This window comes from Rosa chinensis, chromosome 4 (genome assembly GCF_002994745.2).
Source record: "Rosa chinensis cultivar Old Blush chromosome 4, RchiOBHm-V2, whole genome shotgun sequence".
In the NCBI taxonomy this organism is placed as follows: Eukaryota; Viridiplantae; Streptophyta; class Magnoliopsida; order Rosales; family Rosaceae; genus Rosa; species Rosa chinensis.
Window position 1 is genome coordinate 38510301 of NC_037091.1, and position 11449 is coordinate 38521749.

At 36.9% G+C, this 11449-nt stretch overlaps 1 protein-coding gene across 1 annotated transcript; it reads right to left on the bottom strand.

The window, feature by feature from the left end:
- Positions 1 to 6717: 6717 nt before the first annotated feature.
- On the bottom strand, positions 6718 to 11335 carry LOC112200423. The gene is made up of 9 exons (XM_024341455.2): positions 10828 to 11335; positions 9918 to 10067; positions 9598 to 9747; positions 9357 to 9497; positions 9202 to 9282; positions 8700 to 8816; positions 8186 to 8494; positions 7712 to 8085; positions 6718 to 7597 (listed from the first exon to the last, which is right to left on the bottom strand). Exons 1-9 carry the CDS (start codon positions 11327 to 11329, stop codon positions 6986 to 6988), a joined length of 2436 nt encoding a protein of 811 aa, XP_024197223.2. The 5' UTR covers positions 11330 to 11335; the 3' UTR covers positions 6718 to 6985.
- Positions 11336 to 11449: the final 114 nt, after the last annotated feature.

An 11449-nucleotide genomic window follows, 5' to 3' on the forward strand; every position in this document is an offset into this window, starting at 1 on the left:
TCGTCTTCTTCATCATCAGAATAAGCTATTTCGTAGCCCTTCCTATTTGTCATTTCTACTATATGCTCATATTCTTCAAAGAGAGCCTTAGTAGATCTTTTACCCTTTTCCGGGCATTCATTGGCATAGTGCCCTTCAGCTGTACATAACCAGCATCTACAAGCTTTCTTGTTCGACTGTTTATTCTGATGGTTACCTTGGTGATTCTTCTTTTTCTTGAAGAATTTCTTTTTAGGATCTTCATCTTGCTGTTTCTTGAAGTTGGAACTCTTTTTGAATGTCCAATCTCTTTTCTTATTACTCCTTTTGAATCTTTTCGAGTAATATTTTTCTTTTTTCTTTCTGTAGAACTTAGATTCATGACATCCCCAGTTGGTTGGCATATCTAGTATTCCATAACAGAAATTTTCAACTCCTTTGAGTTGTTTCGTAGCCATCTTTGCTCTAAGGTTGGCTTTGCATTGTTCTTTTAGTAATTGCCTGATTTGATAGGAGCATTTTAATGCGACGTTTTACTTGCTTTTCCCTGCATTTTCTACGTTATTTCCTTAATAAAACCCTGTTTAGGAAAGTTTCCATTCTTTGATTGGGAAAGTTCCTATTTGTAGAAAGTTTCTATTTTTGTAGTTTCTATTTATCATTTTTAGTAAGTTTCCATTTTCAGTAGTTTCTATTTTTCATTTTTAGAAAGTTTCCATTTGTCAGTTTAGGAAAGTTTCTATTTTTCATTTTTAGTAAGTTTCTATTTTCATTTTTAGAAAGTTTCTATTTTAAGTTTAGTTTCTATTTTCAGGACCTCCGAGCTAGAAAGTGGAAATGAACGCACGAATGGAAAGAGGAGCTTGCGAACATCAAGACGAACGAACATGAGAGAAAATGGCCCACACATTTGAGCAGAAATGAAGAAACAAGCTTTCCTAGTCCAACCAGGAAATCCTACAAAATGGAGGAAGGCTTCCCTAGCAAGTTTCCAACGCAACCATGAAAAAAAGAAATGGAAAAATAATGTGTTTTGCGTTGGAAAATGAGAAGGCTTGAAGATGAAGCAACGAGGCCCAAGAACTCTTTGGATTTTCGGCAAATTGGATAAAGGCCCATCAAAGCCCATGACATTAGGGTTTGTGACGCAAACCCTAGCACTAAAGTTGTTGTTGCCGTGAAATCCTAGAGAGAAACAAGGAAGATGACGTGGAAAATCAGAAAATAATAAGAAGATTTTGGTGGAGATTTTCTAGGGAGATTTTCTTGGAATGAGATATTCTTGGAAGAGTTATCTTGAGCCTTTGCCGTTTAAAGAGAGAGAGAAGCTAGGGATTGCCGTGAGAAATACAAGGAAGGAGAGAGAATTGCCGTGTGAATCAAGAAGTAAACAAAGAGATTTCGGCAAAAAGATTTCCTAGAGAGTTTTAAGGAAAGAGAAAAAGGTGGAAACCAAGAAACGGCTAAAAAGGAGTCTAGATTCATTCCTAGAATTCCTAAAGGAAGTTGGCCGAAATTAAATAAGAAAAATCAGAAATTATCTCAAGGAATTTCGGCAATATTTCTAGGGAATTAAAAGAGAATTTTGTGATTGGTTGCACCACCTCATAGGGCTTATGTGGCAAGCAAGCATTGGAGGAAATTATGTGGAGTTATGTCATTGTGCCGTGAGATTACTAGGGTTACACGGCTTGGAGAACAAAGGAAGCCGTGCTCCTATATATTCATCTCTTCTCTCAACGTCAAGGGTTCGAAGTTCCATTTTTACGTTCTACACTTTGAGAAAATAATTCAGAAATCTCTTTAGACTAGCCGTGCTCCTCTCCATCCTCTAGGGCAACCACGAAGTGCAAGCAAGGCCAAGGAAGAAGAAGACAAGCCGTGCATACCATCCACCCTCCACCTTGAAGATTGCTTTCGAAATTCAAGAGACCACATCATCATTTCATCCATCTCATCTTCATCACGGTGTAATCCGATTCTCCTTGTACCTTTGCTTTGTAATTTTCGTTGGTTTGCCTTAGTTGACACTTATGTATGAACAAGTATTGATTTCTGAAATTTTATGATTAATTGTTAATTTTCAGATTCATATATTGCGATTTATGGTTGCTTTTGTGTGAGTGTTTGATTAAATTTGCTCTATAGATAACTTTTATATTTTAATCTTATGTGGTTGCAAACACTTAGGGTTTTGATATAATTGATGCTAGGTTTAAGAACATGAAATCGACTTTTCGTTTTGTGTAAACTTAAATCAAAGTAGTAAAGGTTTTGTACAAGAACCGAATTTAATCAAAGAAGATTGCAATTAGGTGGACTTTTTCATACTAAGTTGCACATTTGAGTTGATAGCCTTTCTAGGTGCTTAATGCGTTAAACATGACATGATTGACTAGCTTTCTAGGGTTTGATTGCATGTTTGATAGGATTAATCTAGGTGCTTTCGCTTAGGTTAATTAGCATTGAAAGTAAAATATGGGAAATTGTTTGCTTTTGAACGTTTCACATGATCAACTCCTCTTGCATGACTATGATGAACAATGATGAACTTGAATCAATTTTAATCATGAGTTTCGACTTTGATCTTTGTTCTTGCATTCCATTTGTACTTTTATGTTTTTGCATTTTAATTATTTAGGTAACTTAGATTTTATTTTCGAAAATTAAAACCAAAAACCAAAAATCCCCCCTTTTTCGTAAATATGTCTATATTTTGTTATATTTTTGTAAATATTATACTTTGTTTTAATTTTAATAGTTTAATTGTTTGATAATGACAGGTGTACCCTCAATCCCCGGAATAGAACGATCCCTATTTACTTTATACTACTAATGACATTTCAGGGTTAAATTGTGCGCTTCCCAAGAGCGACATCATGATTCTGTCAGCAATTCCTCCAACTGAAAATCCTTCAATTGGTTTTTCAGCTATGCTTTCTCTCACAGCTGTTCTCCATGGTTCAGGGAGTTTTCTGTGCAACAGGTTGACTAGATCAGTATTTTCTAGTTCATCGATCGTACAGTAATATTCTTGAAATTCATTCAAGTATTCTTCAAAATATCTCATGTCACAAATTTTGAGAGCATAGATATTTGATTTGGCCATTTCTTTAGCCTTTTCACTCATATTTGAAAGGGCTCCACAAAACTGATTGTACAGGGGTACTGCAAAATCATATGGAGATTTCGAGGTTTTGATTTCTTCTAGCCAGTCTTTTCCTCTGGCAGTCTCTTTAAAACAGAAGTAATACTTTTTTGCTACTCTGGTGAGAGTAGTTTCGTAGTACACCTGAAGATATGGTGCTTCAAATTTTCCAAGGGTGAGAGCAGAAGCCATCATCAGGCTATCCACCCATTCGTCAAGATTTTTTCTCTTGTCTAGAGCTTTGTCTAGATTTAACCAGATACCATGAGAGAAAATTGGTACTCTGGGTATATTGTCCTATGGGACAAATCTTTGAGAATTTCTTTCTCCATTTTTTCCCATAGGGGCTTTCTGTATAGGGAGTTTTATTTTTCCCTTTTCTCTTATGATGGAAGTTTTGGAGCTTTCTCCTTCATCCATTTCAATATCTTGGTAGGGAAGGAGTTTTCTTTCCTTTCCTAGATTGAAGTTTTTCATTTCTTCGATTAGTTTTTCTAATCGTTCAGGATTTTCGAAAAATTCTGCTTCATCATAGAGATCATAGAGCTTTTGTGCTCTAAGCATATTTACTGGTCTGTTCAGATCAGCTTCTAATTCTTCTTCAGTGATGGGCTCTGTTGGTTCTTCAACAAAGAATTTGGAACCACTAACACTAGCTTCTCTAGTGTTGTAGCTTCTTCTAAGAAGATTTTTGTTTATCTTGACATTTTCAGGACAAATGTCATTTTTTCTGTGATCGTCGAATTTGAGACTGATATCTCCAGTCTTTCTGCTTTCATAAATTGCAGCTTTGGCATTTTCTGCTGGTTTTTTCGGACCAGATAATTTCCATTCAATAGGAAAAGTTACTTCATTCCAAGTAACCTTGTGAATCTGTTGTGAATGGTTCTTCTGACTGGTGAGGAATCTAGTAGTAAGACCCGGGATATTTGATATCCTTGTCTTAGGTTCTACTGTGGTACTTATCAGTTTATAGTATATTCTGTATACTATAGTGAGTTCTTGCATATCCTTTTTCATAGATATGCCATCTGTCTTGATTCTTAGTTTTAAACAGTGAGCTGCATCTTTCAAGCTGGTAGAGAAATTTGGGAAGCAGTTGAAATAAGCCACTTGATTGCATAAGGATGCTTCAAGTGTTCCCAACAGACTATCTTGAAAATCTGTTAGTCTATTGTCTTGTAAGACAAATAGAACTTAACAGTTTATGACTTCTCGGGAAAGAAGTTTTATGCCTACTTGGACTGCTCCAATGTGCATAAATTGATAATTTTTTGTTCTTGATCTGGCAACTTCATCAAGAGTGATCATCAAGAGATCTGTTTCTCCTGTTGTAGAGGGGGTTGTAAATTCCAATAATTTGAAGTGATGGCTGTCCATCATATCAAACTTTCCCCTTTTGTAGATTTGTTTAAAATCTAACTTTGAAATTGAGGATTTTTTTACCTCCTGTTTAATTTCGTTGAATTCGAATTCTTCAGTATTTGGGAGTTGTACTCCTTTCTTTTTCCCAAAGATGCTCATCATTTTGACATATCTTGTTTCTTTCGGGTTTTCATACCGAATACTAGTATGACTAGTAGATGGTTCCAGAAAAATCATATTTGGAACAGGATTATTTTCTGGTCTTTCTAATGGTTTGAATCCATTAGTTTTCTTTGTTTTTACTGTAGGCACTTTCTTGTCCTTCAGTATATTTTTCATAGGATCCAACATTTTTTGCTGTTCATTGATTTTTTCTACTAACACTTGTTATCCTTTCTTCTTCCGTTTTTGGAAGTTATTTGATATAATCTATTTTTTGCTCCAATTTTTCTAATTGGGCGATTATATCTGGTAGTTGTTCTAGATGATTTTGACATCTAGACAATTCTTTCTACAGAATCTGATGTTTCTCATAAGAGGATATAAGTGGAGAATCCAACTTTTCTAATATTAATTCAGACATTGTCCCCATTGGGGATTCCCCTTTGAGCTCTTTGCAAGCCCTGATACCAGTGATTTGCGGATCTAACCAATGCTCAAATAGTCAAGAGGTTTTTGTTCCTCTTTAAGAGTATATAAGAGATTTTCAATATTTTGCTCAGCTTTATAGATTCTTTTCTGAACTATAAAGATGATATCCCAGTAGTCGGGAGTTTCTCTTTTAAGCCTCGATCTATAGTCTTTCAATTTTCTCAATTTTTCTTTTTCTTCAGTCAGTTCTTTGCTAGTAATATTACAAATAGCAATTAACTCAAGTCTATCGATGATTGGTATTATGAATAGTAAAATTTAACTGCTTACCTTTGAATATAGAGGATGAATTTTGATATGCAATTATAGTCTAGACAAATAAATTCAAGATGGGTCCACCACGCTTGATCAAAAAATAATAATTATGTAAGAAAAAAGAAAAAGGATGATGGAGGAAGGAATAGTGAGTGGTTTTGAAAAGTAAGGAGAAAAAGTGGAAAGTTTTGTGTGAATGGGAATAAAAATAAGTTTGTGGGGTGTATGAGAAGTATATTGGTGGATTTGGGGTGTATGAGAATTTCCCTTTTTATTATCTCAGCCATTTCTAGCATGATATGAATGAAAGATGTTTTAGTCAATTTTCTTCTGCATTTCAATTTCCTTTTCTTTTCATTGTGTACTCCATCACTAGGGTTGGAGTTGCCCTAATGACCATCGGAGAAGTGGCGGTTCCATTGCTTTATTTTAACTCCTGAATTTTATTTTATTTTACACCCTCTTTTCCTATGCCAACAGACCATTCTCCCTTAATAATTCAGCAATTACACTAATGACACATTTACTTCTCAAGAATGGGAATGGAAAGAAATGGAATGATTCTGGTATATGAGATTTTCTGCATTTACTAACATATACTAGACTCCAAACACACCCCTATGGGTGTGGATAATTATGTGGGAAGTTATTCTACAGAATATGGAGAAAATTACTGCACATATTTTGTTTTTTATTTTTGATTTTTTTTGGTTAAATTTCTTTTGATTTTCTTTTATTGGTGAATTGACCATTTTGTCTTTGATTTGCCAGCCCTAGGAAAGATAATAGAGTGAGAGGGAAAAATATATATGGAGTATGAAATTAGATGTGGGCAAATCTACAATAACTTTGTAAACTCGTCAATGCCCAATAATTAAAATCCACCTAAAAAAAAAAGTAAATATCAATTGGACATATCCGTCTTTTCGGGTTATATAACAAAAAAAAAAAGAGGATTGAGACCGAACTGGAAAAAATCCGATTTAAACCGGATCAGACTAAATAGCAAAGTTAATGAAAATCAAACCAAACCGATCGGTTCAGGCCAAATTTTGGGTTTCTGGTCTTTTTTGCCCACCCCTATTTAAGGTCCGAACCAGGCTCTAAATTTGAAGCATATCTTCGATTCAGGCCATTGGCTCCGGGGATGTTTGCATGGTTGTCGGATATGGGGCTTGCTCCCTTAAGGGTCGGGTTTTGGTGGTATGTTTTCATCATGCATGTGACAGGGCCAAACTAGGAAGAGGCCTAAGAGGTTGCTGTCATCTCTGTAGCTACACTAACTGCTGTCACATAAAGTAAGATAGATGCTACCCATGGTTCTCTTCGAAAAAAAACAAAAACAAAAAAATAGAGATATATGCCTTAATTGTCTTGGCAGAATAGGCTGAACACCAATGACATTCAAATCAATAACTCTGTAGCATACATAAACTAGTGAAAGCCTACGCTCTACAAAGCTACTGATGTATCAATAAACTGACTAAAATTTCATAAACTGTTTGGCAAACATTTTGCATTCACTCATCATTTCAATTGCATAATCCATTAAACCTTGTAGTTCTTGTTACCATAATTGATGAAGACCTAGTGTGGATAGACCTCGTAGCTCCGTTGAGGTACCTTTTTGATGATGGCCCTCATGAGATCAAAGTAGAGTGGCAGCTGTGCAAGAGCGAAAAACGTAACTGGCAAGCAAGTTGCTGCATACAATGGATATGCCACATATCTCAGTTGATGATTTAGGAGAAAGATATGCCCTGTGCAGAACGAGACTAACATGGAAGCTATGGATGCAAACAGTGATGTCAATCCCATTAAGAGTTTTCGGGGCAAGTCCATGGAAAAATCACTTTCTTCGTATCGAGAAGTGAGGATTGAAAGAAAGAAGACCAGGGAAGTTATTGAGAAGCAGAGAGCAACTAGTGATGAAATGGTGAAGGCACTGAATGCTGTCTTGTCTTTGAGAATTGGCTCGCCTGTATGCTGATTCAGTCCTCCTGGTACAGTTGCTGAAGTAGCAAATGCAACCGTTGCAATGAGGGCTGCAACCACAGAGCATGATTCCGAGGTTTTGGTTAGCCATTTGCTTCCTTCTTTTATAAGATGTTTGTGTGTATCTATGAATATTTCCTTTGGTGTCTGGCCTCTTTTGTTGTAGCGAACAAAGTAACGATGCGGCATGGAGTTTTTGACAAACTGAGGTACACATCAAAGTTACTAGTAGAAGATTATGTTCCAAGTTTTTTAAACATATTAACAGATTATGTTACAATTAGCTGATTACACCATTAAATCAACAATATGACATACCTTATACCACTTGATTTCCCATTGCATTTGCAATGCCGCGCCTGGAATAAGCCAAGGTCGGTACCGTCCACATGTAGCAGCAAGATGTAAGGCACTGTTACCTTCGTTGTCCAACTGACGCAACAGGCTTTCTTTTAGTATCTTTCTCTTCTGAAGAAGATTGTAAACATGGGGTTGCCTGTTCTCAACTGCTAAGAGTATAACATTCTTGTTATCAGAGTCAACATCCTGGATGGCCACTGGAAATTTGTCTAGGATTTTCTCCACCATTTCAGTTACTCCCATCTTTGCTGCAATTAAAACAGGTGACTGATTTTTCCCTGCTACAAGAACTCCATTCTTCTTACCTCCCAAGGCATTATTGTTCTTTCTCTCTGTGCAATTAGTAGCATGATGAGTGTGGAAATCTCTAAGTCTTGTGATGTCAATGAAGAATGCAGCGTCAACAAGAAAAGGGCGAAGAAGTTAACTCACCTTGTTCATTCTGATCACTCCCTATCGTATAATTGTTCTGGTTTGAGGACAAGATAGTCGTCTCAATACTTGTATCTCTACTTTTAAGTGCCGCATGATCAGATGATAAGGGTGAAGCTTGCTGTAGCATTGTAGGATTAGGCACTTCACATTCTTCTTTATCTTTGCAGCTGGGTTGAGTTTCTTGGGGATTTTTCCCAGTATTTCGATATTTGTATAAAGAAGTACGGTCAACCAATTCATTCATGACCTGATTTGCCCATATATGTCTCTTTTTCTTTTCTTGGATTTTTCTTATCCCCCAAATTCCTAAATGACATTAATTAAACACACAGTTAGGGATACTGAGACAATGTTACATTGATTTTCTTTTGGTTAGAAAATGATGCTGGGATGGGAAAGTGATGATTGTAAAGAAGTTTCCACATCTAACTAGGATGTATGTTGATTGGGGAATGGAACATAATTAACAGTGTGCGATTGGATTCAATACATAATTAAGTTTGATACTGACCAATTCCCAGAATGATTAGCAAGGCCTTCATCATAAACTTGAAGAACAGAACAAATGAGACATAATTGGGAGGAAACAGGTGATTTTCTCTCCCCTTTCCCTCTGGATGGTTTGCCTCTGATAAGAAAAAGAAAAACGGACGCTCAAAGTCATGATATCTCAGCATAGTTAAGATGCTAACACTCATAAACAGATATAACTAAAAAAAGTTGAATAGTAGATGTCCCCGTGTTCATATTTCTAGAACATAATAAATAACTGGTATTGAGTTCTTAAAATATGCATATTTAATACCTCCAAAAGCTTACTGCGGAAGAAATGATTGAAGTTCCAGTTTTTTACCAAATGATATAAATCCAAAGATTATCTCACCATTGTCTTATATACTTTCTTTCTGTAAGACATGTGGGAATGATTCTTCTCAACGAGCTCGTGACAGTTCCATCAGTCGTAAATTTCAAACTGTAATTTACAATAGACAATTTCTCAGTAAGGAAATTACCGTTGGTTGATCTTGAACTCTTTGCATTTGATATTTCTTTTGTAGCATCTCTTGCGGAAGTTGATGCTCCTGGAGTAGCCTCTGCGATAATTAGGCTAATCATATGACTATATAACTTCACATCAACATCGAAAGGTTTCCAGAAGAGGTTATACCTTTTTGCGGATTCTCTTCGTCGTCGGCAGGACCATTAGTACCCTTTCCATTTCCTCCATTAGCTTGAAAGAGGGAGCTGTGCTTCTTATGCCAGTATTCGTGCCACACTTGCATACAGTTCTTATCTCCCCTCTTTTTACCTAAAATGGAGAAACTAAATTAAATTTGATGGGCATATTGTTGGTGAAAAGTGAAAACTGAACTATAAATAAAAATTTGAAATGTTTAACATTAACTCACTTAACACTTGAAACAAACTTCTGAAAACTTGGAAGAAGTTCATGCATGTTTCGTAGTTTTCTGGGTATGAAGAACTGTCTCCGTCTCCTGCCTTAGAAAGACACGCTTCATGGTTATATGCTTCCACTTCGAGTTCTTCAACCATCAAACCTGACCGTTAAAATGTAAAATTCTTTTCAAAAACGAAGCACGAACAACTTGAAGAACATGAAATACTATTCCTAACCAGAATAGGAATTTAAGATTATTCTAACAACACATGCATATGCATATCCATAATCCAGGTGAGTATAAAATTGATAAGAGTAGAGATTTCTTACATTTGTATATAAGAAGATCACAGAGTCCAAGTCGACAGCTGCTTTTGAATGCATTGGGCTTACTAGCTAGAATATGCAGCGGAGACGAACCATTTTGATTGATAGAGTTCACAAGTTCCGGGTACAACCGAATTATCTGAAATGCCAAACCTATCAAAACCAAATCAAACAATTAATCAGCCCTGCTCCTTCTAGTTTCAACATTGAACCACTTTCATCATGTGGTATCACTTTGTTTCAATGACCCACAAAAAAAAAAAAAAAAAAAAAAAACTGACTCCATCATAACAGAACACAAACCGAACAGACCCCAAGCAATCCAGTTTCGGGTTTCGTTCTCAAATGGCGGTTCGGTTTCCGGCCGGTTTCTATATTTCTCGGTTCTGATGAAAATTCAAGTTTGTTTAATTTCGTTTGTTGTTAATCTGCAGTAACATAGACGAGATGGGAATTCATTCATGGGAATGAGACAGTGATTTCAGAACTGAGTAGTTAGGAGATTGAGCTTTGGATCAAAGATTAGGAGGTGAAAATCAAAAACCCGAAAAAACCGACCCGACTCATTTCGGTTCTGCTTACATCGGTTTCACATTTTTCACGACGTGAAACCCGAACCGAACCGTAGACCTGTTCGGGTTTTGTTTCGGTTCCACCTATTTCTGACCCAACCGGACTTCTCACCCATCCCAGGCCTTCTTCGATTTGTGGAGATCGAAGTTGAATACAGATGTTCAAAAAAAATTGAAACCAAATGACCAAAGTGAACGGAGAACCCATTCGGGTTCAAAGCATTTAACCCGAACCGAACCGAACCGAGAACCCATTTCGGGTGCGGGTTTCGGTTCCACCTATTTTCTGAGACCAAATAACCAAAGTAAGAAACAGAAACAGATGAAGGAGTTGCACTTACTGAAGTATTCACCGGAGATTGCAGCGTGAAGGATGGTATCACCATTGTTGTCTCTGATAGAGGAATGGGGTTTTTCTTGGCAATGGAGATGAAGGCAAAGAAAAGCCTTTGTGTTACCATTAAGAGCTGCCAAGAAGAGAGGTGTCTCACCCTCCACATTTCGAACGGAGACGAGGCTCCCCGCCTTGGCCGCAATGCTGTGGCACACTCGTACATTCCCGAGCCAAGCAGCTAGATGTAGAGGCGTGTTGCCTCTATCATTTGCTAAGCTGAGTATTGCGGTTGTTGCATTGTCATCTCCTTTACTGAGAATAATGCTCACCAAGTCTAGTGCGATTTCGGTTCGGTCATCTGCTATAGCTATGTGCAGAGCAGTCTCCTTGGATCTGGTTATCTTGGCTACTTGAGCAGTAATACTTTTTTTGTAGGCCTCCATGACCTTTTCCCATTGTCCTTTCATTGCGTATTCGAACAAGCTATCTATTTCCTCATCTGAAGCCATAGTAGCTGCTCTCTAATCTAGTGAACTGATCATATGAGTGAGCTATTATATATGTTATGTAGCGAGGAAGATGAATCTGAATGGAGTGTTGAGCAAGTATGCCAACCATTTTTCTAGTGT

Coding starts and splice junctions, on each gene's coding strand:
- LOC112200423 (XM_024341455.2), bottom strand. CDS start 11,329: ATGGCTTCAGATGAGGAAATAGATAGCTTGTTCGAATACGCAATGAAA. Junction 9,498..9,597: donor AAGTTTGTTTCAAGTGTTAA/GTGAGTTAATGT, acceptor TCTCCATTTTAG/GTAAAAAGAGGGGAGATAAG. Junction 7,598..7,711: donor GGGAAATCAAGTGGTATAAG/GTATGTCATATT, acceptor TGTGTACCTCAG/TTTGTCAAAAACTCCATGCC.